The sequence below is a fragment of the Phalacrocorax carbo genome, chromosome 5, assembly GCF_963921805.1.
Source record: "Phalacrocorax carbo chromosome 5, bPhaCar2.1, whole genome shotgun sequence".
Classification (NCBI taxonomy): Eukaryota; Metazoa; Chordata; class Aves; order Suliformes; family Phalacrocoracidae; genus Phalacrocorax; species Phalacrocorax carbo.
The window spans coordinates 52,784,083-52,810,315 of NC_087517.1; the positions used below are offsets into that span (position 1 = coordinate 52,784,083).

The following is a 26,233-nucleotide window of genomic DNA, read 5'->3' on the forward strand; positions in this document are numbered from 1 at the left end:
ACCAGAAAAGGACCATTCCAGACATGTCTCCTGTCTCATGCAATGCCTGTATTTTCATTTCTGTACTGCAGCACTTCCTTCTTTCAGCATGTGTTTCTGTTTGTGCTATAACGTTACCTTATTTCAGTTGTCCGTCTTGGCTTCAAGAGCCTGACTTGCTTGCAAATGAAAAGGCAGCTATTTACTTCTGGATGGTTATACATATATAGCAGGAAGCATATGTAAAGTCTCATCAGCGTATGTAAAGTCTCATCAGCCTTGTACCTCATTAATAACTACTTGGCACAGAAAGCCCATTAGCTAATTACCATCATTCTGCTATCAATGTGTTGCCAATCATTCTCACTATGAATCATCCAGGTGTGGCCACTGGCAAAATGACATGTCTAGACTGCATACTGTGAATAGAGCTTTGTATGCTATTGTGCAGCATATTTGTAAATACAGTTCAAAGGAACATGAAGCTGTTAAATGTATAACAGACTTTAAGACCACCATTTCCCAATAATAACTGCAGACATTGACTGAATTTCCATTACCTTCGCTCTCCCCTGCCAGGAGTCTTAGACAAAGACTGGAAAGTGATAAAGCTGTGTTGGTGTTGTCTACGAGTGAGCATATCTGAATAAAGATTAGTGCATAAGACCAGAAAGATAATGTTGACTTTTTTTAAAAATTGACAATATTACCAGTGCTGAGACTTCATTTTTCTCTGCATTCTTAGAACTGCATGTATGACACATGTAATTGTGAAATGAGTGAGGACTGTCTGTGTGCAGCCTTGTCTTCCTATGTGAGAGCTTGTGCTGCAAAAGGAATCCAGCTGCATGGATGGAGGACTGATGTCTGCTGTAAGTATTCTTAACTATCCCCATTCCTAAGAACACACATCAATAAAAACTGCTGATCAGAGATTATTTTAAACTGATTTCTAGACAAATATACTAAGTGTTGAGGAAGGGATTTTGTTAAGTAATTTTTAAGTAATTTTTTGCTGTTCCCTTAGAATCAATCCATTGCTAGCAAGAGCAAATACAAATAGATAGGAGAAATAGCTTGCTTAGGAAAGCAAGTTATGGAAGTGCCTCCACCTGTTTCTTTGCAACTTTGAATTTCGCTACAACTTTATGTATCACGAGTTATTGTAGACAAAATGTGACATATTACAATAACAGTACTAGTAACACTAACCAGAACACTTGCAAATGGAAGGTCTCTGAAGCTGCATGCTAGGTTCCACTGATCCAGTAGGGCTGTTTTCAGCATACCAGGAGGCATTCAGGGAGTGATCTTGCCTCGTACTTCAAAAGGTTTAGAAGTCTTGACAATGAACGGCAGCACCAAATGGAGGTTTCTTTCCAAAATGTCATTTGAAAACGTATTTTCTTCTTTGCATACACCACTTATTCCATTTGTACAGTAGCTTTTTACGTCTAACTCTGGAAGTATTCAGAAATACATTTACATGAAAGACGCAACATAGGCAGAGGTGTACAGTATCATTCACAAGTTATTTCTACTGCCTATGGTTTCTTATTTGCCCACCAGAAATTACCATCTGGGATTAACAAATCTATTATTTTTCTTCTCTCAAGCAAAATACACCATGTCATGTCCCAAATCCCTAAGCTACAGCTATACCATCTCTTCCTGTCAACCCACTTGTCGGTCTCTAAGTGAGCCTGATGTCACATGCAACATTAAGTTTGTCCCAGTTGATGGCTGCACCTGTGTAAATGGAACCTACATGGATGAGAGTGGCAAATGTGTGCCTGCTAATGAATGCCCCTGCTACTACAGAGGATCTCCCATATCGGTTGGAGAAGTTGTCCATGAAAATGGGCTTGTATGGTAAGTGAATCTTTTGCAAAACACTCAGGAATTGTATATGTTTTCCCATTAAAATCTGTTACATTTAAACTGGTCTCACCCTGCCTTCGCTAAATTTCAATACAATGCTCTCACTTTTTTCAGCTTTATTTTCAACTCTTAAGAATGGTACATATTCCCCTGAGCCGCAGAGATGGGGAGCAGAATGAAGCCCCTGTATTCTAAGGGGAAGTGAGTGACCTGCTACACCACTTAGACACACACAAGTTGATGGGGCTGGATGGGATACACATAATGGTAATGAGGGAGCTGGCAGAAGTGCTCCCTCAGTACCTTTCCATCATTTGTCAGCAGTCCTGGCTAACCAGGGAGGTCCCAGTTAAATGGAGGGTAGCAAATGTGACACCCATCTAACAAGAAGGGCTGGAAGGAGAATCCAGGGAACTACAGGCCTGTCAGCCTGACCTCGGTCCTGGGAAGGTTATGGAGCAGATCATCATGAGTGCCATCACACGGCACATACTGAACCACCAGGTGATCAGGCCCAGTCACCAGGGGTTTAGAAAAGGCAGGTCCTGATGGACTAACCTGATCTCCTTCTATGACAAGGGGACCCACTTAGCAGACGAGGAAAAGGCTGTGGATGTTGTTTACCTGAACTTTAGTAAAGCCTTTGACTCTGTTCCCACAGCATTCTCCTTGAGAAACTGGCTGCTCATGGCTTGGAGGGGCATACTCTTCACTGGGTTAAGAAACTGGCTGGATGGCCAGGCCCAGAGTTGTGGTGAATGGAGTTAACTCCTGTTGGTGGCCGGTCACAAGTGGTGTTCCCCAGGGCTCAGTACTGGAGCCAGTTCTGTTTAATATCTTTATCAATGATCTGGATGAGGGGATCAAGTGCCCCCTCAGCAAATTTGCAGACAACACAAAGTTGGGCGGGAGTGTTGATCTGCTGGAGGGTAGGAAGGCTGTACAGAGGAATCTGGACAGGTTAAATCAATGGCCTGAGGTCAATTGTATGAGGTTCAACAAGGCCAAGGGCCAGCAGGAGTAGGGAAGTGATTGTCCCCCTGTACTCGGCACTGGAGAGGCCACACCTCAAATACTGTGTTCTGTTTTGGGCCCCTCACTACAAGAAAGACATTGAGCTACTGGAGCATGTCCAGAGAAGGGCAATGAAGCTGGTGAAGGTTCTGGAGAACAAGGTTTATGAGGAGCAGCTGAGGGAGGTGGGATTGTTTAGCCTGGAGAAAAGGAGGCTGAGGGGAGACTTTATCACTCCCTACAGCTACCTGAAAGGAGGTTGTAGTGAGGTGGGTGTTGGTCTCTTCTCCCAAGTAACAAGTGATATGATGAGAGGAAACAGACTCAAGTTGTACAAGGAGAGTTTTAGATTGGATATTAGGAAAAATTTCTTCACTGAAAGGGCTTTCAGGGATTGGAACAGGCTTCCCAGGGAAGTGGTTGAGTCATCATCCCTGGAGATATTTAAAAGATTTGTAAATGTGGCACCCAGGGACACCATTTAGTGGTGGACTTGGCAGTGCTAGGTTAATGGTTGGACTCAATGATCTTAAGGGTCTTTTCTAATCTACAAGATTCTATGTTTCTATGATATTTCCAGATCAATAGAGCAATTGTATTGAGGTGCATTTTCTATTTAATTCCATGATTTTTCAAGCATAAAACTATGTCAACACCATCAAGAAGGGGTCTTATGAGAAAGTAAGTAGAGAGAAGAGACATAAACTCATTTCAATCTATGATTTTTCCTGTTAAGGAATAATATGGAATATGGAAGCTGCACTGGTAGTGGTATTGATGGAAATTCTTTCCTGAGACTGCAAAACAGGATTCTGGAATACCTTTGGAAATTCTGAAACTTGGCAAGAGAGAGTAGCTCTCAGTCTCAATACATGGTTTGAGAAGGAAAAAAACAATATTTTTCCATCTCTTACAGCACTTGCATGCAGGGAAGACTGAATTGCATTGGAGCACCCAATCCAATTCCAGGTAGAAAAATAATCTTCCACTCATCTTCTTCTCTGTGTCAGGTTTTGGACAGAAATAATTGACAGACTTGATTTTTCTTAATTGATTTTTAAGTAACAGAAGTATGTCTCATTTAGTTATAGCGCAACAGTTACCATAAGTCAGGCGTTAACCTAGAGTAACGATAAAACCTCTTTTTCATAAAGATTTTTTTCTTAAATAGTGTGAGGGTTTTTCTGGGAATTCAGTGCTATGCAGTGAATCTATTTAGCAGTTTAACATTTAACAATACCTATTAACTGAAATATGCAATTCCCAAAGAATTTCTAGATGGCTTTAATGGCTACAGCTGTGGGATAAACACTGTGCCATTTCTTACTGTTCTCACTTCTTTCCTTCCTCTAGTCTGTGAACCTCCCATGATCTACTTCGACTGTAGAAACATCACTGCAGGAAAATCTGGAGCAGAATGTCAAAAAAGTTGCCACACTCTGGATATGCAGTGTGTAAGTCAGTCAGGTCTGGATGAAATGGTGCTTCCAGGTTTTTCCTGTGCTCTTGGTGCCAAAGTAACTGATCTATCTGATCTGCTCCAAATTTACAACACAGATACTTTTTTCTTGTAGCAAAAGCCTAAAATCATGTTATGAAGCATTAACAATGGGACCTTTAGACCAAAATATAATAACGTACCATCCAGTTTAATTCATGAGATTAATGTTCTACCTTTCTTCACTATTGCAGGTAACAGTAATTAGTAGTGAAAATATCTAGGGGTCTGCTAACTCATTTTACTTCTTTAGGAGAAAATTACTGCCCAGAAACTGGCTAAAAGAAATAATTCTTCCTCATACCATGATGCAATTATGAACTTCTTGCACATCTAATTCTATGCCTCTATCTAGCTGCATGGTAGCCACATGCCATTTTGGGAATAAGTACCATATGAGGTACAATGTAACTCAACGAAACTGAAAAAAAAAATTACTTGTTTTCTTTTTAAAGCTCCTTTCAATCACAATTCACGCAGTACAAAGAGCAAGGCTTCTTCAGCTAACACAGAGCAAGACTTAAGATTAATGTATTTCAAATTTCACAGACTCCAGCAGAGCAATCAGGACTGACGTACATAAAACATTTATCTTTAACAAATTTATATTCTATTAAATCAATGGCTAATAGCTTCCTTTTTGTTCCATTGTCCTACAAATACTTCGTAGTCCTCTCTTATTTAAGTTGGGCAGCAATAACACCATATAAAGACATTTTATGAAAATTTAACTTACTTTTTCTATTGTGATTATTTCATTCTGAAATTATATCTTCCTCTTGACTTTTCCAGTATAACACACAATGTATATCTGGCTGCGTTTGCCCAGATGGGCTTGTGTTAGACGGGAATAGTGGTTGTATTCCTGAAGAGGAATGTTCATGTATTCACAATGAAGCCATGTATCAGCCTGGGGAAAAGATCAACGTTGACTGTAACACCTGGTAAATATTTCCTGAGAAGTAGCATTCCTGGTTCCATCATTTGCCTTTCCAAAGATCTTAAATAATACAACAGCGAGGAAATATTTGAAATGCACATTTCATCAATTGATGGATCTATTAGTTTTGGATTAAACAGTATGAGCAGGTTTCCTTCTGATGCACACAGAAGCACAGAATGAGAGGAAGCCTTTGCGACTACAGTATTAGCCTATTTTGCAGTTAATGCATTCAAAGTAGCAAAACAGAACTTTACTTTAATTCTTTACATGAACAACGTAAAAGACTATTTTAACTCCATGATCAATGTAACATTTACCAGGGATACGTTGCCAAACAAATATAGAGTTGCTGGGATATGTCTATGCCAAACAGTGAGTTGTTTTATTATTAAAATACTTTATTCTCATTCCTAGTGTATGCAAGAATAGGAAGTGGGAATGCACCAAAGATCAATGCCTGGGCACTTGTGCTGTTTATGGAGATGGTCATTATAATACTTTTGATGACAAAAGGTTCAGCTTCAATGGAAACTGTGAATACACACTAGTGCAGGTACTGATAATTAGCAATAGTAAATGAGATGTAACCTTGATCATGTCTACAAAAAGAATATATTTTTAAATGCTATTCTCTCCCAGGACCACTGTGGGAAGAGTGGCACAGCCAATGGGACCTTCAGGGTTATCACTGAAAATATTCCCTGTGGCAACACTGGAACAACTTGCTCAAAATCTATCAAAGTTTTCTTAGAGGTGAGAAGGTTTTGCACATAGACCAGCTTTGTTCTGTATCTGTTTAGGTCTTAGTAGAAGCCTAGATATCCATTGCTACAAGAAAGTTTGAAAAATATTTTAAAAACCAAATCAACTTGTAAATTAAGCTTAAATCAGATTCAAGTTGAATATTTGGTAGAGCTTCCCAGCTTTCTATCTTTTCCATTTCCCACCCTCTTATACCGCTCTTGGGAAAAATATAGATCTACAGGAAAATTGTCTTCAGCAGAAATTTAGCCTATCGTGTCAGAAGATTATTTTATTCTGTGCAACATAGTTCCCCCATGACTAACAAAACACCCTTTTTTGACCTATGCCATTCAAAATGCCTTTTTATCACAGTTCCAGGAACCTGAGATTTTTAACTATATAGTTTGATTTATCACATCTGGATTATTTGTTTTCATTATATAAACTATCTGTGGTACTCTTAAAAGTAGAAGCACATGTTTACAAGCACAGCTGCAGGTATTCAGTTCATTTCTAGTCACCTTTTCCTCCTGTTCCAGAGCTATGAACTGATACTTGGTGAGGAGCATGTCAGCGTCATAAAGAGAGGACAAAATGATAAGGTGCCATACACAGTCCGTTATATGGGTATGTACTTTGTAATTGAGACAACAAGCGGACTGATCCTCATGTGGGACAAGAAAACCAGCATCTTCATCAAACTCAGCCCTGCTTTTAAGGTGCGGAACTAGCAGTTAAACAGCAATCTATGGTCCAGATTTGGACTGAGTGAGAATTTTATTGAGATGCTGCCAAGATCCCCAACAGGTGATGTCTCTAGCATTCCTGCAGGACATCTCATTTTGGTTTTCATTCCTCTGGTGTCTCAGGAAGCCCTGTCATCATTCTGCTACTGTTCTGAGCTCTGAAGGCAGCTTTCAGTGCCTATTTGGGCTGACAGACCTTTAGTTGTCAAACTGTTTTTTTAGACTTGAATTTGTTAAAATTACCCAGTGAACCTTGGTAAAGGTTATAAGACCTTGTTAAAATTATGTAACTACATGTGTAGAAATCAGTTGGGTAGTCTTGATCTTGAATGTAATCCATTGTTTCTGGTTCTTACTGACACATAAATCAAATTATACTTCAAGAACAAGGAAGTGAAATATTATGAATGAAAGCCTCTAGTAAAATGCTGCCATGTATTCTTTAAGCATATGTCTACACAGGTGATAAGGAAAATGTATTCCTGTTGTCATACTCCTTCTCCTAGCTTATTATATATAAATACTAAAAACTACAGAAAATGAGGAATTTAGTATCCTATTATATGCCACAGTGACATTTCTATTAGTTACAAAAATTAAGTGTGATTTAGGACTAGATATACAAATTTATTTCAGTATCATAGGTTCTTTTGCTGCCTCACCCACTGGCACTTTATAAAAGTAGTAGTAATTTGGAGAATATGCACCTTAGATCCACAGAGAAAGCATAGCATCTATTGTAGCCTATCACAGTTTTACAGATCCATAAATTAAGAATAAGGGATATTTCTGGGTGTGCAAGGAAAATGTAATTTCTTTTTATACCCGTGAGCAGTGATAGCAGTAAAGACTCAATAAACAGACTATGTGGCTGGACTGGAAGTATTTATGACAACTTTGTAAGGCTGTTTTTAATATGTATTGTATAAAACAAGGCTTAAATGAAAAGCTTAGTTGGCTAGCTGTAAGTCCTTATTTCCTTGTTAAAGACATACCTCAGAGAGAGATGTTTATCGTGACAAAGATGGTTTTATTGTTAGATTTAAAAGAAGAAAAGTCAATAGCATTACCCTCTAGCCTTAGTGGTCATATTCTGTTGCTGAGGAAACAAATGATGAAGATGTTCAGGAATCTTAGAATGGTATGGCACCATTCTAAGAGCTGAATTTCAAGTATTGTTTCAGTCTCAGATGTTGTCTCAAGTTTTCTCACATCCATTATTATTTTATTTACTTCCTTTTGCAGGGCCAGATCTGTGGCCTCTGTGGAAATTATGATGGCAACAGCATCAATGACTTTACTACAAGGAGTCAGTCTGTAGTAGAGAATGTCCTAGAGTTTGGAAACAGCTGGAAAGTATCCTCTACATGTCCTGATGCTTATAGCATAAAAGACCCATGTTCTACCAACCCCTATCGAAAGTCCTGGTCGGAGAAGCAGTGTAGCATCATCAACAGCAACATCTTTGCTGCCTGTCACTCTCAGGTATTACCAGGAGAGAAGCTTACTGTATGAAGACTGGGTCTGTGCATTATTGAATTCATTAGCATGTTCACTTTGAATTGTGTCAGGAAAACTTCAATCTAAATCCTACTCAATGGGACAGCTCTATAGTCCCTACCTGTAAGAAATAAAAGGACATGTAGTTCGTAGGAAATATTGACCTATTATGAAAGAATAATTATTTCATAGGTACTATGTATTTTCTTGTAGTGTCACTTGAATAAAAATTCTCATATACCATGTATAGAATCAGCATAGCCTTTATCGGACACTGAGTGCATACCAAACAACGCAGGGTAACTGTGTTCTTCATATTACTTTAGTTCTTTCTACTGGCAGAGGCCTTCATTTTCTATCAGTTGCCTAATGTTGCTAGGGAACATGAATCTAATTGTCCACTAGAACACAAGTCTGCGTGTCAAAAAATCTGTCAATATGTGATTTGGATATACCACCTGGCATCACCTCTGGTGTTTGTGTATAGAAACAAAAGAAAAAGAAATTACTGATGTAAACCTTTCTTCCGAGATATAACAATTTGAAGAAAATTGCCCTAACAAAGCTAAGAAAGAATTTAGAAGGCAGGATGTATAGTATTACACTTCTTTTTAATAACAGGTTGAACCAGCAAAATATTACCAAGCATGTGTGACAGATGCTTGTGCCTGTGACACCGGAGGAGACTGTGATTGCTTTTGTACAGCAGTAGCTGCCTATGCTCAAGCATGTAGTGAAGTTGGTGTCTGCATAGCCTGGAGAACCCCATCAATCTGTCGTGAGTTTTATGTCATAAACATTTCTTCTGAGAGAGTAGTTCAATGTACAGTGTCCTGCTCATGTCCTTGAACACACACTCTGGGTGTCTTACATATGTGTATTATAATCTCACTGTGTAGACTTTTCACACTAAGCTGTTTTGATGGTTGCATGATTTCACCTATTCATTGACTGTTTTCAAGACTGTTCAAGCAGCATTGCAGGGATATGATTAAGAGACATGAGTCAAAAATAAAGCTTTTTTTCCTCAACATGTCCAAATCTCTGTTTCTCCTTAGCACTGTTCTGTGATTACTACAATCAACAAGGGGAATGTGAATGGCACTATAAACCTTGTGGAGCCTCCTGTATGAAGACCTGTAGGAACCCAAGTGGAAAATGCCTCCATAACTTGCCAGGTTTAGAAGGTAAAAAGAGCTGCAAGTACCTCTAAGTGGGTACATTTTATTATATTTTTAATGGTCTTTAATGGAATGTATTTCCCCCATCAGCTGCATTTGCACCATTCAATTGTCTTCAACATCATTGCATCCATGTGAATGGAGACAGAGTATGGAAACTGGAGTTGAAAACATCTCTAGGACTAAGTCCTTATGGGTGGGCTCTGCTGATGCTAGTACTCTGCATTACTTCCTAGACTTATTGGAAAAAATTAAGTAGTAAAAATTATGACTGTTAAAAGCAAGACCTGCAAACACATTCTGCACAAATAAAATATTTGCTGACCGTATCTCATCCTCACCTTTTCTATGTTCTATATGCCTTTCTACATTTTCCTTCCTCCAGGCTGCTACCCTAACTGCCCACCTGACAAGCCATATTTTCATGAGGATCAGATGAAGTGTGTCAGTCTCTGTGACTGTTATGATAATGAGGATGGAAAGATATATAGACGGGATGAATGTAATTTATGGTAAGATTTAACATACCAGCTTAATCATGTACAAGGAAAAATTATCAAAACAGCAGTGGGAAACAGCATGTTCCTGTTACATAACAGGACTAGTTTATGCTGCCTGTGTAAAAATAACATCTTACCATCTAATGCCATTTTTCTTACTACAATAGTAGTAAGAAGTTCTTATGTGATTTTATGTTCTGTTGAATTTGTTCCTGATTATGTTGTAAATCCTCAGCATAAAAATACAAGAACAGTAAGTCCTTCATGACCAAGCTTTCTCTGTTTCCTGTTCCTATGGCAGGAAAAATATTGTTCCAGGAATATAGGTATGTAATAGGAGTCTACTTCCAAGGATTTTATTACATTCTTACACTGCTTGCAGTATTTAGACTCTTCCTTTTAGCCTGCTTTTTAGTACAAAAACATTGCAAGTGCAAGGAAAGTGCTAAGGAAGAAAGAAGGAAAGTCTTCCTTAAGACTTCTACCTGTAGCTTTGCATAATACTTAGCTTCACTTCCATTTATAAATTTGGGTTTAATATAAAGAAACATTTTGGGAAACAATGACAAAAAAAGAAGCCAACATGAACTGGATACTCAAGGAATAAACACAGATAAAGTGTCCTGTCTTTTGATGCTAGAATTGGCATGAATATGACTAATAAAATTACTTCATAATCAAAAATATGTGGGTTTCTGTGTTTTTCATTTCAGTGAATGCACAGCAGAAGGTTTACAGTGCAAGTTTGATGACAAAGGTAAGACAACTAAGAAGAATTATTAAGAAAATTAAATATGGGATAGTATCTTTTCATAGATGCCTGACAAACTTCTGAATTACAGCATGCTACTGCATTTATGATGGGAACAGCTACAAATATGGTCAACTCATCTACAACACCACAGATGGATTTGGATGGTGTTTCAGTGCAACATGTGATGTCAATGGAACAATAATCAGAAATATCTTTAAATGTGGCATCTCTACAACACCGACCTCTTCTACACTTTCTACAATTCAGCCCCAAACCACTGCTTCAGGTATGCATGAATGCTTTTTAAAATAACCGAAAAATCTCTGGAGGGGACTGAAAATTGCCTGAAAGGGAGGGCTTTTTCATCAGTTAATGGCATCTAATTTTACTTGAAACTGTTGATTTCTGCTGGAGCCATGAGTTCATCTGGCAGCTTCAGTTGCTAAGATAACCATAATCAAGGATATAGAAATGAGTACAGCATTTTTACAAACTCAGTCTCCACTGTTTCACCATGGCTTTTCCAGGGGAAAAAAAAAATAGAGCTTATTAATCATTGCACCCTTGAGAATCCCCTAATTTCCTTGCAAACAAAAACCAGCAGTTCTAGACCAAGTTCTGAAAACACAAAAGACAACTGATGCCATATTTTAAATCACTGACCACGTTAGTGCAAACTGAAGATAAGAAATCTAGTTTGAGGGAATCCTCAAATTATTAAAAACCATTCCTAATGGTATTTAATAACCAAATCAAGTTTCCTTCTACTCCTGCAGTACACCTCTACATTATTCCTGCAGTTAACTCTTTATAGCGACCATGTAATTCTGAGAAATTGTGAGGAATATTTCCACAGAATTGTACAATACTACAGCAAGAACTCAATAGTCAACTTCAAGCCTTCTATTAAGTAACATTCATATAAAGAAGGTGGCACACATTCCACATGCTTATCTTCATAATGCTAAGAATATGAAAAGAAACCTTATTAAAATAAGTATAAAATACTTACTATATTACATATTTCATATATACTGTTTGTGTATTCCATATTAGAATGTATTATATATACATAATAAATGTGTTAATATATATTTTATATTTTGTATTTATAAATATATTACATGTTATAATATTAAAATAAGTAGAAGGGTCATTAACTTGTAAAAGTATTTTAAAGCCTGTGTGGTTATGCAGTTAAGTGTAAATAAGTACAGAGATAATACCAAGGAGAAAAAAATCTCCTCTTATTTATACCACAGCAATCATGAGATCACATTCTCCTATGTATTGACACTCCACACAAAGGATATCATATTAGCTATATTTAACTACAATTTTTTAATAAATGTCACAAAGTACCACTAGAAAAATGAGACATGAGTACAAAACCTACCTCAGAAAAGAAACACAAGACTGTCAAAGTTCATTAAAATTAAAATACTACATTACATATATAATATTACATATAACATTAAAACATATAGAGGATGAATAATTTCTTCATGCTACTTTCTTTAATAAGATGACAAGACTTATATTTCCTCCTTTTAATTACAGACATGACAACCACAACACCAATGACAACTGTATGTGTGAAGAATGTATGTGCATGGTCAGAATGGTATGATTGCACACAGCCTGAAAAAAAGGATGAGAGCGGAGATTATGAAACATTTGAAAATCTCAGAGATAAAGGATACAGTGTGTGTACAAACCCAAACAGTGTTCAATTCCGAGCCAAAGAACACCCAGATACAGAAATAAACAATTTTAACCAAAAGGTAGACTGTAGTCAAAGCAGAGGATTAATATGCAATAACAAAGAACAACCATATAAACAATGCCATAATTATGAAATAAGAATATTATGCTGCAGCTACATACCATGTTCAGAAATACAAATGACAACACGAAGACCTACAGTAGAATTCACAACTACTGCTGTGAAATCAACACCATTTACATTACACACGAAGACAAAATCAACACCACAAACACAAGAAACACAAGCGCAAAAAAGCCCAAAACCTACAATGACAACAAAAAAAGAAAGCGTGACTCCTCTGACAGAAACTTCAGTTACAGCAAAGACACGACAAGTCCCAACACTAGGTTATGAGACCACATCAACTACAGTAGAAACCTCCACCATTGCAACACAGCCTCCAACATCACCCACTACTGCCTCCACTCTCACCCAGACACCAGTGAAAACAACCACCGCTGCCACCACGCTTGTCCACAGTTCCACTGCACCACCAGCACAAAGAACAACCATCATCAATACAACCAGCGGCACCAGCACCACCAAGACCTCTACACCTCTGACAGAAAGAACAACCACCATCACACCAACGCCAACACGGCTCACTACAGCCAGTAGCACTGTCAGCACCTCCAGGACTACTATGGCAAGCACCACGACATCTAAAGCCACGTCTGCTCCAGAAGAAACCTCCACCATCGCAACACAGCCTCCAACATCACCCACTACTGCCTCCACTCTCACCCAGACACCAAAAACAACCACCACTGCCACCACGCTTGTCCACAGTTCCACTGCCCCAACAGCACAAGGAACAACCATCAGCACACCCATTGTCAGGGCCAGCACCACCCAGATCTCTCCATCTCCGACAGGAGGCACAACCACCATCACACCTACACCAACAGTGCCCACCTCAGCAGCCACCACCACCACTGCCATCACCTCCATGACCACAATGAGCTGCCAGCAGCACTGTTACTGGACGCAGTGGTTTGATGTGCATTCCCCTAGCCCTGGTAGCCAAAACGGAGACATGGAAACGTTTGCAAATATCCGAGCTGCTGGGCATGCACTGTGTGACAAGCCAGAGGACATCAAATGCCGGGCTAAAGATTACCCTGAAAGGAGCCTGGACCAGCTGGGACAGATATTTGAGTGCAGCCTTGACATTGGGCTTGTGTGCAGAAATAAGGACCAGATCAAAAAGTACCCCATGTGCTTCAACTATGAGGTCCAGGTGAAGTGCTGTGACGATTACCACTGCCTGCTATCATCAGAAACCACACTCAGCACTGAAGGCTCGTCCAGCACAGCCTCTCCTGCAGAAACCTCCACCATCGCAACACAGCCTCCAGCATCACCCACTACTGCCTCCACTCTCACCCAGACACCAAAAACAACCACCGCTGCCACCACGCTTGTCCACAGTTCCACTGCACCACCAGCACAAAGAACAACCATCATCAATACAACCAGCGGCACCAGCACCACCAAGATCTCTCCATCTCCGACAGGAGGCACAACCACCATCACACCAACACCAGCAGGGCGCACCCCAACCAGTAGCACTGTCAGCACCTCCAGGACTACAATGGCAAGCACCACGACATCCAAAGCCACGTCTGCTCCAGAAGAAACCTCCACCATCGCAACACAGCCTCCAACATCACCCACTACTGCCTCCACTCTCACCCAGACACCAAAAACAACCACCACTGCCACCACGCTTGTCCACAGTTCCACTGCCCCAACAGCACAAGGAACAACCATCAGCACACCCATTGTCAGGGCCAGCACCACCCAGATCTCTCCATCTCCGACAGGAGGCACAACCACCATCACACCTACACCAACAGTGCCCACCTCAGCAGCCACCACCACCACTGCCATCACCTCCATGACCACAATGAGCTGCCAGCAGCACTGTTACTGGACGCAGTGGTTTGATGTGCATTCCCCTAGCCCTGGTAGCCAAAACGGAGACATGGAAACGTTTGCAAATATCCGAGCTGCTGGGCATGCACTGTGTGACAAGCCAGAGGACATCAAATGCCGGGCTAAAGATTACCCTGAAAGGAGCCTGGACCAGCTGGGACAGATATTTGAGTGCAGCCTTGACATTGGGCTTGTGTGCAGAAATAAGGACCAGATCAAAAAGTACCCCATGTGCTTCAACTATGAGGTCCAGGTGAAGTGCTGTGACGATTACCACTGCCTGCTATCATCAGAAACCACACTCAGCACTGAAGGCTCGTCCAGCACAGCCTCTCCTGCAGAAACCTCCACCATCGCAACACAGCCTCCAGCATCACCCACTACTGCCTCCACTCTCACCCAGACACCAAAAACAACTACCGCTGCCACCACGCTTGTCCACAGTTCCACTGCACCACCAGCACAAAGAACAACCATCATCAATACAACCAGCGGCACCAGCACCACCAAGACCTCTACACCTCTGACAGAAAGAACAACCACCATCACACCAACGCCAGCAGGGCGCACCCCAACCAGTAGCACTGTCAGCACCTCCAGGACTACTATGGCAAGCACCACAACATCCAAAGCCACGTCTGCTCCAGAAGAAACCTCCACCGTTGCAACACAGCCTCCAACATCACCCACTACTGCCTCCACTCTCACCCAGACACCAAAAACAACCACCGCTGCCACCACGCTTGTCCACAGTTCCACTGCACCACCAGCACAAAGAACAACCATCAGCACACCCATTGTCAGGGCCAGCACCACCCAGATCTCTCCATCTCCGACAGGAGGCACAACCACCATCACACCAACACCAGCAGGGCGCACCCCAACCAGTAGCACTGTCAGCACCTCCAGGACTACAATGGCAAGCACCACGACATCCAAAGCCACGTCTGCTCCAGAAGAAACCTCCACCATCGCAACACAGCCTCCAACATCACCCACTACTGCCTCCACTCTCACCCAGACACCAAAAACAACCACCACTGCCACCACGCTTGTCCACAGTTCCACTGCCCCAACAGCACAAGGAACAACCATCAGCACACCCATTGTCAGGGCCAGCACCACCCAGATCTCTCCATCTCCGACAGGAGGCACAACCACCATCACACCTACACCAACAGTGCCCACCTCAGCAGCCACCACCACCACTGCCATCACCTCCATGACCACAATGAGCTGCCAGCAGCACTGTTACTGGACGCAGTGGTTTGATGTGCATTCCCCTAGCCCTGGTAGCCAAAACGGAGACATGGAAACGTTTGCAAATATCCGAGCTGCTGGGCATGCACTGTGTGACAAGCCAGAGGACATCAAATGCCGGGCTAAAGATTACCCTGAAAGGAGCCTGGACCAGCTGGGACAGATATTTGAGTGCAGCCTTGACATTGGGCTTGTGTGCAGAAATAAGGACCAGATCAAAAAGTACCCCATGTGCTTCAACTATGAGGTCCAGGTGAAGTGCTGTGACGATTACCACTGCCTGCTATCATCAGAAACCACACTCAGCACTGAAGGCTCGTCCAGCACAGCCTCTCCTGCAGAAACCTCCACCATCGCAACACAGCCTCCAGCATCACCCACTACTGCCTCCACTCTCACCCAGACACCAAAAACAACCACCGCTGCCACCACGCTTGTCCACAGTTCCACTGCACCACCAGCACAAAGAACAACCATCATCAATACAACCAGCGGCACCAGCACCACCAAGATCTCTCCATCTCCGACAGGAGGCACAACCACCATCACACCAACACCAGCAGGGCGCACCCCAACCAGTAGCACTGTCAGCACCTCCAGGACTACAATGGCAAGCACCACGACATCCAAAGCCACGTCTGCTCCAGAAGAAACCTCCACCATCGCAACACAGCCTCCAATATCACCCACTACTGCCTCCACTCTCACCCAGACACCAAAAACAACCACCACTGCCACCACGCTTGTCCACAGTTCCACTGCCCCAACAGCACAAGGAACAACCATCAGCACACCCATTGTCAGGGCCAGCACCACCCAGATCTCTCCATCTCCGACAGGAGGCACAACCACCATCACACCTACACCAACAGTGCCCACCTCAGCAGCCACCACCACCACTGCCATCACCTCCATGACCACAATGAGCTGCCAGCAGCACTGTTACTGGACGCAGTGGTTTGATGTGCATTCCCCTAGCCCTGGTAGCCAAAACGGAGACATGGAAACGTTTGCAAATATCCGAGCTGCTGGGCATGCACTGTGTGACAAGCCAGAGGACATCAAATGCCGGGCTAAAGATTACCCTGAAAGGAGCCTGGACCAGCTGGGACAGATATTTGAGTGCAGCCTTGACATTGGGCTTGTGTGCAGAAATAAGGACCAGATCAAAAAGTACCCCATGTGCTTCAACTATGAGGTCCAGGTGAAGTGCTGTGACGATTACCACTGCCTGCCAACATCAGAAACCACACTCAGCACTGAAGGCTCGTCCAGCACAGCCTCTCCTGCAGAAACCTCCACCATCGCAACACAGCCTCCAGCATCACCCACTACTGCCTCCACCCTCACCCAGACACCAAAAACAACCACCGCTGCCACCACGCTTGTCCACAGTTCCACTGCACCACCAGCACAAAGAACAACCATCATCAATACAACCAGCGGCACCAGCACCACCAAGATCTCTCCATCTCCGACAGGAGGCACAACCACCATCACACCAACACCAGCAGGGCGCACCCCAACCAGTAGCACTGTCAGCACCTCCAGGACTACTATGGCAAGCACCACAACATCCAAAGCCACATCTGCTCCAGAAGAAACCTCCACCGTTGCAACACAGCCTCCAACATCACCCACTACTGCCTCCACTCTCACCCAGACACCAAAAACAACCACCGCTGCCACCACGCTTGTCCACAGTTCCACTGCACCACCAGCACAAAGAACAACCATCATCAATACAACCAGCGGCACCAGCACCACCAAGATCTCTCCATCTCCGACAGGAGGCACAACCACCATCACACCAACACCAGCAGGGCGCACCCCAACCAGTAGCACTGTCAGCACCTCCAGGACTACAATGGCAAGCACCACGACATCCAAAGCCACGTCTGCTCCAGAAGAAACCTCCACCATCGCAACACAGCCTCCAACATCACCCACTACTGCCTCCACTCTCACCCAGACACCAAAAACAACCACCACTGCCACCACGCTTGTCCACAGTTCCACTGCCCCAACAGCACAAGGAACAACCATCAGCACACCCATTGTCAGGGCCAGCACCACCCAGATCTCTCCATCTCCGACAGGAGGCACAACCACCATCACACCTACACCAACAGTGCCCACCTCAGCAGCCACCACCACCACTGCCATCACCTCCATGACCACAATGAGCTGCCAGCAGCACTGTTACTGGACGCAGTGGTTTGATGTGCATTCCCCTAGCCCTGGTAGCCAAAACGGAGACATGGAAACGTTTGCAAATATCCGAGCTGCTGGGCATGCACTGTGTGACAAGCCAGAGGACATCAAATGCCGGGCTAAAGATTACCCTGAAAGGAGCCTGGACCAGCTGGGACAGATATTTGAGTGCAGCCTTGACATTGGGCTTGTGTGCAGAAATAAGGACCAGATCAAAAAGTACCCCATGTGCTTCAACTATGAGGTCCAGGTGAAGTGCTGTGACGATTACCACTGCCTGCTATCATCAGAAACCACACTCAGCACTGAAGGCTCGTCCAGCACAGCCTCTCCTGCAGAAACCTCCACCATCGCAACACAGCCTCCAGCATCACCCACTACTGCCTCCACTCTCACCCAGACACCAAAAACAACCACCGCTGCCACCACGCTTGTCCACAGTTCCACTGCACCACCAGCACAAAGAACAACCATCATCAATACAACCAGCGGCACCAGCACCACCAAGATCTCTCCATCTCCGACAGGAGGCACAACCACCATCACACCAACGCCAGCAGGGCGCACCCCAACCAGTAGCACTGTCAGCACCTCCAGGACTACTATGGCAAGCACCACGACATCCAAAGCCACGACTGCTCCAGAAGAAACCTCCACCATCGCAACACAGCCTCCAACATCACCCACTACTGCCTCCACTCTCCCCCATTCAGGCATTCCAACCAACATAGGTGGTACTATTCTCCCAACATCTGTTTCTTCTACTGGACGAAGTACTGCCACCACTGTGTTTCTCACAAATTTCACTACCACAAGCAGCCCAGGTGTGTCATTGTCTATCTATGGAAATGTTTGAAACATCTATTTCTGTAGAACACAGTTGGGCTCATTGTGTTCTATCACTTCTTCCTCTATACCTATTTCTTCCGACATAAACTACTTTTTCATCTATCTGTCCCTCTGCTACTAGTATCTGTGTTGGACAAGTATCTGATTGGACTCCATAGCTTGATATTACTTTTCATGAGATCAAGGGAGACAGTGGTGACTTTAAAACTTTTGAAAACCTTACAGCTACATGTCACAAGATTCACCAAACCCCAGATGATATTCAGCGTAGAGCTAATAGTTTTACACAATATCTATTTAGGTGAAATAGTACAATGTAACAAACATGTTGGCTGTTTTGCCAGAATATTGAACAGTCCTCTCCAATATGATAGTTATGAGATCAAAAGCTTGTTTTGCAAACTAAAGTATGTCTTGTGCTTAACAGTAGCTACAACTGGTACATCACAATCAAGTCATGTTACAACAAGCACGTCTGCAATCTTCAGTTCTTTCCCCAGCACACCTGTCACAACAGAAGCAAGTACATATTTCACATCAAGTGGAACAACTCCATGTTTTTGTCACGTGTCTACTAATTTTTTTTCTCCTGGTAGGTGTCTTATTTTATGGTTATAAAATTTTTCATAAGCAATATAAACCCTTAATACTCTATTCAATTAAAGATAACCCCTTAAAATCATCCAAACATAGACCCTTTTATATGCGAATACACTTTATATTTTCTTGGTTTTTTTTTCTTAAGTATTTTCATTGGTCTTTTAATTTCTCCAATTTTTCTCTACAGGGGAAGTGGTATACAAGAGAACAGATAAGGCTGGCTGTATTTTTTATGCACTTTGCAGCAAGGAATGTGAAATTCACCCATTTCAGGGGCCATGTCCTTCAACAACTCCTTTCACTTCAGTCACCTCAGAAACCACAACACAAGCTGCCTCATCCACAGAACGTGTATTGTCTTCTGTCTCACCAACCACAGCAACATCCCTCACAACTTCAGTAGAAATAAACTGTACTGATGTCAGTCCTCCACGAAAGGTAGTTCCCCTCGTTATTTTCTAATATATCATCATTGCAAAACCAGCCCAATTTCTGTCCTTTAACAATCAATTCAAATCAACTTGTACATATTTCAATAAAAAAGTTGGTCACATTACAAATTACATTCTATCACATTCTATGACATTTAAATGTCATAGAAATAAGTAGACCAGCTATGAAAGTGTTAAAATCTCATTCCTTCTACACAGAGAAAATTCTGTGATTGTTCTCAGCTTCCCTGCTCTTAAGGCCTGAAATAATTTGCTAAGAAAACGTTAATCTGAACCCCCTACCAATTTTGAGGGTCTATCTCAAGGTGACCCAGGACAACAAGGGTGAGAGAACGCTTAAAAATATATCATTTACGTGTTTTTCAGGCTGGAGAGAACTGGACAAGTAATTGCCAGCAGTGCATCTGTGACCCCTTCACTACTACTGTAAAATGCAAGCAGCTCCCATGCCAAACAGTTCAGACGCTATTTTGTGACCCAGGATTTGTTGCCATGCCTGTACAACCACAAAAAATACCATGTTGTCCTGAACTTGAATGCCGTAAGTATTAAAAATACATATATACACACTCTGGTAAATTATATTTGCATCTGTTAATATCTAAGCAAGTTCTTAATGTATCACAAAACCAGTAGTAGCTTCCTTAAATTGTTCTGTCTCAGCAAACACGCATCAATTTTTGACTAAATATGCATCAGAATTTTATTTAAAAACAAAGCGTTGTTTTCAATGAAGTTTGCTGAGAGAATTGGAATGGGTGGGAGAGCAGGGTAGTACTTTGAACCTTCAGGTGGTCTATGTAGCTCAACTACCTCTGTATCTGTACTCATAAAGGTTATTAATGCATTTTATTTAATATTTTTATTTAACTGTAGCTAAACTAGGATGCATAAACATAAAAATAAACCATCAGAAATCTTAACTGCAAAAGCAAGTAACACAAAGCAATACAAAGTAACTGAATTGTCAGTGCATGAAAATTAATATAGTTACACTGTTGTTGAATGATCATGAAAATTTAAAAATCCAAGTTACATATGCTTATTTGTATACATACATTTTTATATACATTTATTTTTATACACATATAATTATATGTGTATTTAAAAAGGTAGCTATAAATTAAGCCCAAAATGGGAAGATCAAAACAAAGGAACAGCCAAGGTTGAAGTAGTTCTGTGAAAGACATGAATAGGCTCTATTGTATTATAAAATTATTTATATGACCACAATAAGAATACCTTTTTCCCACTCCGAGTCAATCTTCCATCCAAGCCATGTTCTGAGAAGTCACAAAGAAACAATTAGAAAGGCATCTTTGAAGGTTACTGGACTTCTAGGGTTCAAAGAGGAAATAACTAATTTAATTTGAAGTGAACCTGACTTTGAAAGGGCAAAAAGGGATTCATGTATAGCTCGAGCTTGAAGCGATTCCTTCTCAACTCTTCTAGCTAATTACAAAGATGAAACTTTACTTAAACATCCAGCTATACTAAATATGAGGTCTAAGCACGTACTGGGGATTCAAGTTTTCCATATCTCTGTGTTACTAAAACAAACCTTGATAACATCTGGACTTCTCAGGAAGTCTCACATCTGAGTTTACACTGAAATTATTTTTTTCTTTGTTTTTCAGGTCGAATACCTGGAACCTGTAATATTAGTGGTACAATATACGTGGTGAGAATGTTATAGTGGTATATTGCTGAAAGTGAAATCTACACCTTTCCTAAAATCAGCCTTTGAGAAAGTTCTTTTCCCAGTATATGCTGTTTTTATCTCTAGCCCTTAACTGGAACTTATTTTTTTCCTAATGTAAAAAAAAAAAAAAAATTGTCACCAAAGAGTTCCTCACCATGTAGTGTAAAACAAGAGTATACCATTTTTAGTGACATACTTAGTTTTTAAGCTCTCTCCCACTTCTGGAATTAATGAATTTTCCAAACAAGCTGATGAATAGCCCAAACTCAATAATTCTTTGAAATAAGCCCAGAGAACCTTCAAACATAAAGCTAGGATTTTTGCTTAAATCTTCTGCTAAAATTGGTAGTTAGGTCATTTAGCCAAAATGTAAACATTAGCTCTGGAGCCTTTTGGGTTCAGTTTTCTCAAAAACTGAGTTTTCACTTGTTGAAATTAATGTTTTGAATTGATGAACATATCATCATGTGTGTGTTTTTCACATGATGAAACATATCATGTGGTTGACATGATCATGTCACATGACATCACAATGTCATGAAATGAACATTTGAATTTTGAAAAAACCAGAAATTCCAGAACGACTAAAATCCCTGTGTTAATTTGTATCTCTGCTCATGTATCTGCATAGGTATCCAATTAATTTAATCACCATTTGTAAATTATAATTTTTATAACTACTGAACATGACTTACAGGGAAAAAAAATCTTAAATGGAGCATTGAAAAGCTGGTAAAATAATGAGGCAGTACAAACCAGTCTTACCTGCATTTTATTAATTTACTTTTCTTTTTTATAGTGCTTCATTAGTTTCATCCCGATGTATGTTTTCTTGCAAGACATAAAGCCAAACAACTTTATCATGTTCAAAGATAGTTGAACAACTCAGTCACACGTGCATTTCAACAACCTTAATGGTTCTCACCAAGGCTTTCAACTCTGCCTATACATTATACAGAAATGAGTATCTTTTCTTTCTGTCTTCCAGGTTGGAATGTCAACAGTAATCAAACCATGTAAGAATTGTACCTGCACTTCTGAGGAAGATAAAGCAGCTGGGGGAAATATTGTGCATTGTGAACCAATTAATTGTAGCACATCTTGCCCACCGGTGAGTTCAGATTCTCTAGGCTGCAGAGTCACCCCTCAATTACAAGACGACTAGAATTCTCCATCACCAACTCAACAAAATTTCTCTTTCATCTCCTTGTGGGTAGGGTTATCAATATGTGACTGAGGATGGAGAGTGCTGTGGGAAGTGTATTCAGATAGCTTGCCAAGTCAAACTAAGTAACAACACTATTCATGTGCTCCAGGTAAGTATTCCTGTCATTTTCAGATCTCCATATTAGGCAGTACAGGTTAGAACAGCTAGGAGTCAACTCATCTCCCCTACTAGTAAAAATCTAATTAACACTGAAAACAAGACACCAGTTTTCCAAATTGAACATTTACTTGGAATAACAAATTATTGATACATGTGGTTAACTGGGCAATGGTTTCTCATTTGTGGTCTGACTGTTCAGGTACAGGACTTAAACTTTTAAGCTAGCCACAGTTTGCAAAATTTTGCTTTTGCCACTTGAAAGATGTTCAGAAGCATGTGAGAATCTTTCACATGTGAGAACTTATTTAGCTCAGATGTTTTTGAACTAATCATACTATACCTGATCACAAAAAAAATATTTTCTTTTCTTACAAAAATCTTAGGTTAATGAGACCATGTCACTCGATCATTGCAGCCATTACAAATGTGAAAAAATTGAAGATCAGTTTGTTGCAGTCCAAACTAAAAGAATATGCCCCGAGTACAACCCAGGAGAGTGCGATCCTGTAAGTTTTAATCAATTATTCATCGATTGAATGCAGTTTATAAGAAAAAGGGGAGGGGAGACAAAGAATAATAAAACAAATCGCTTTCACTGAAGGTGCAGGAATGCCTTAAGAATGAGATCAACCTTGCTGTAACAAGGTAAGTAAGTAATCCAAAGCTTCATTTAGTGTATATCACAGAGGAGCCTTCTGCCCAGTATCAGTAATGCCAACTCATATTCTTACTCATGATTGACATCTGTGCATTAATACATTCTTGCCTCTTTACTTCTACAAAGGAGGAAGCAGACACTACTCCTGACGGCTGCTGCAAAATATGTAAACGTAAGTAATGCTGTGTTCATGTTTTCTGCTTGGAGTGCTATATTCAATTTCTGTCTCTGAGTAGATGGAAGGATTCTTCACTCCTCCAGTTTTCACTTATTCTATTTATCAAGACCCCATGTTTCACTGATTATTGAAGAGCAAAAAGCAAATTTGTTTTCTTGATACTGAATACCACAGCTCAAACCACAAATGCTTAAGCCTCTGCATTATCTTCCAAAGACACTGTAAAGCAGAATAACCTGAAAACTCCAGATACATTACACAGTATCCTCTTGCCAACGTCACATACCTCAGTGTCTCAATAATCAGACATTATGCACTTGGAAATTGTTTTAGCATTCTTTTAGTTCTGAACTAGAGATTTGAAGCATATATTTTTCCCCCCCTCTTCTTCTGAAGCTGCCAGCTGTAAACCTTACAGCAAAAAATCTGTGATCCACCACGGTGACTGTGAATCTTCTGAACCTGTTGAGCTCGCATATTGTGAAGGAAGTTGTCCTGGCTCATCAGTGTAAGTTCCAAAAACTTAACTTAGCATCTCTATGGCTTCATTTATACTAACAGTCTCTCAAGTTAATCAATACACAAGGGGGCTTCCATCAGCTCCCTCAGTACCTTTCCATCATTTGTCAGCAGTCCTGGCTAACCAGGGAGGTCCCAGTTAAATGGAGGGTAGCAAATGTGACACCCATCTAACAAGAAGGGCTGGAAGGAGAATCCAGGGAACTACAGGCCTGTCAGCCTGACCTCGGTCCTGGGAAGGTTATGGAGCAGATCATCATGAGTGCCATCACACGGCACATACTGAACCACCAGGTGATCAGGCCCAGTCACCAGGGGTTTAGAAAAGGCAGGTCCTGATGGACTAACCTGATCTCCTTCTATGACAAGGGGACCCACTTAGCAGACGAGGAAAAGGCTGTGGATGTTGTTTACCTGAACTTTAGTAAAGCCTTTGACTCTGTTCCCACAGCATTCTCCTTGAGAAACTGGCTGCTCATGGCTTGGAGGGGCATACTCTTCACTGGGTTAAGAAACTGGCTGGATGGCCAGGCCCAGAGTTGTGGTGAATGGAGTTAACTCCTGTTGGTGGCCGGTCACAAGTGGTGTTCCCCAGGGCTCAGTACTGGAGCCAGTTCTGTTTAATATCTTTATCAATGATCTGGATGAGGGGATCAAGTGCCCCCTCAGTAAATTTGCAGACAACACAAAGTTGGGCGGGGGTGTTGATCTGCTGGAGGGTAGGAAGGCTGTACAGAGGAATCTGGACAGGTTGAATCAATGGCCTGAGGTCAATTGTATGAGGTTCAACAAGGCCAAGGGCCGGGTCCTGCACTTGGGTCACAACAACCGCATGCAATGCTACAGACATGGGGAGGAGCGGCTGGAAAGCTGCCTGGCAGAAAATGACCTGGGAGTGTTGGTCGACAACAGGCTGAATAAGCACCCAGGTGGCCAAGAAGGCCAACAGCATCCTGGCTTGTATCAGAAATAGTGTGGCCAGCAGTAGGGAAGTGTTCATCAGTACTCACCTGTACTCAGCACCTCAAATACTGTGTTCCATTTTGGGCCCCTCACTACAAGAAAGACATTGAGCTACTGGAGAGTTCCCAGAGAAGGGCAACGGAGTTGGTGAAGGGTCTAGAGAACAAGTCTTCTGAGGAGCAGCTGAGGGAACTGGGTTTGTAGGCAACCCTGGAGAAAAGGAGGCTGAGGGGAGACCTTATTGCTCTCTACAACTACCTGAAAGGAGACTGTAGCAAGGTGGGGGTCCATCTCTTCTCCCAAGTAAGAAAAGTAATAGCATGAAAGGAAATGTCCTCAAGTTGCACCAGGGGAGGTTTAGATTGGATATTAGGAAAAATTTCTCCACTGAAGGGGTTGTCAGGGATTGGATCAGGCTTCCCAGGGAAGTGGTTGAGTCACCATCCCTGGAGATATTTAAAAGATGTGTAAATGTGGCACTTAGGTACATGGTTTAGTGGTGGACTTGGTGGTTCAAGATTTACAGTTGGACTTGACCTTAAGGGTCTTTTCCAATCAAAATGATTCTATGATTACAGAATGGCAACAAAATTAATGTGTTCATATGGTTTCACTGAGTGGCATGAGACTCAATGGAAACAGGAACAGTTTCACTATTGAAGAGACACATAATTAAAATCACATTTGTAAGTGTGTGTGGGAGGGACAAAGAGAGGATGGAAAAAACACACCACACTCCCAAAGCCCCCAACAAAGACCAAAACAAAAGTCATGGAGGGTGGTGTGTGGGGTGGGGGTTCTGTGTCGGTTTTTAATGAGAAGATATATTTTCTTTTCCTGGCGGAACACAGGTATTCTCTTGAAACAAACCTGATGCAACATGAGTGTAGTTGCTGCCAGGAGTTCAGCAGCCATACAAGAGATGTGACCCTGACCTGCCAAAATGGAACAAGCATAAATTATAAGTATATCTATGTGGAACAATGCCAGTGTATGAACGCATGCACTTCAGAATCCTCTGCAGCACATGGCTTCCAATGGAAAAATCAGCAAATCAGAAGATAG

General features: G+C 41.7%; 1 protein-coding gene across 1 annotated transcript in view; it reads left to right on the forward strand.

Moving 5' to 3' along the window:
* LOC104052197 (mucin-5AC) overlaps positions 1-26,233 on the forward strand; it is a 38,156-nt gene extending 11,923 nt beyond the window's left edge. The window contains exons 17-40 of the mRNA XM_064453262.1: positions 725-851; positions 1,596-1,851; positions 3,791-3,843; positions 4,228-4,328; positions 5,165-5,316; positions 5,730-5,868; positions 5,955-6,068; positions 6,599-6,778; positions 8,051-8,290; positions 8,927-9,083; positions 9,364-9,492; positions 9,872-9,998; positions 10,700-10,743; positions 10,829-11,026; positions 12,301-16,920; positions 16,987-18,744; positions 19,545-19,807; positions 21,459-21,476; positions 22,512-22,634; positions 22,741-22,839; positions 23,234-23,356; positions 23,635-23,680; positions 24,083-24,194; positions 26,020-26,233. Coding sequence (XP_064309332.1) covers positions 725-851; positions 1,596-1,851; positions 3,791-3,843; positions 4,228-4,328; positions 5,165-5,316; positions 5,730-5,868; positions 5,955-6,068; positions 6,599-6,778; positions 8,051-8,290; positions 8,927-9,083; positions 9,364-9,492; positions 9,872-9,998; positions 10,700-10,743; positions 10,829-11,026; positions 12,301-16,920; positions 16,987-18,744; positions 19,545-19,807; positions 21,459-21,476; positions 22,512-22,634; positions 22,741-22,839; positions 23,234-23,356; positions 23,635-23,680; positions 24,083-24,194; positions 26,020-26,233 — 9,393 coding nt within the window. The remainder of the gene's footprint in view (positions 1-724; positions 852-1,595; positions 1,852-3,790; positions 3,844-4,227; positions 4,329-5,164; positions 5,317-5,729; positions 5,869-5,954; positions 6,069-6,598; positions 6,779-8,050; positions 8,291-8,926; positions 9,084-9,363; positions 9,493-9,871; positions 9,999-10,699; positions 10,744-10,828; positions 11,027-12,300; positions 16,921-16,986; positions 18,745-19,544; positions 19,808-21,458; positions 21,477-22,511; positions 22,635-22,740; positions 22,840-23,233; positions 23,357-23,634; positions 23,681-24,082; positions 24,195-26,019) is intronic.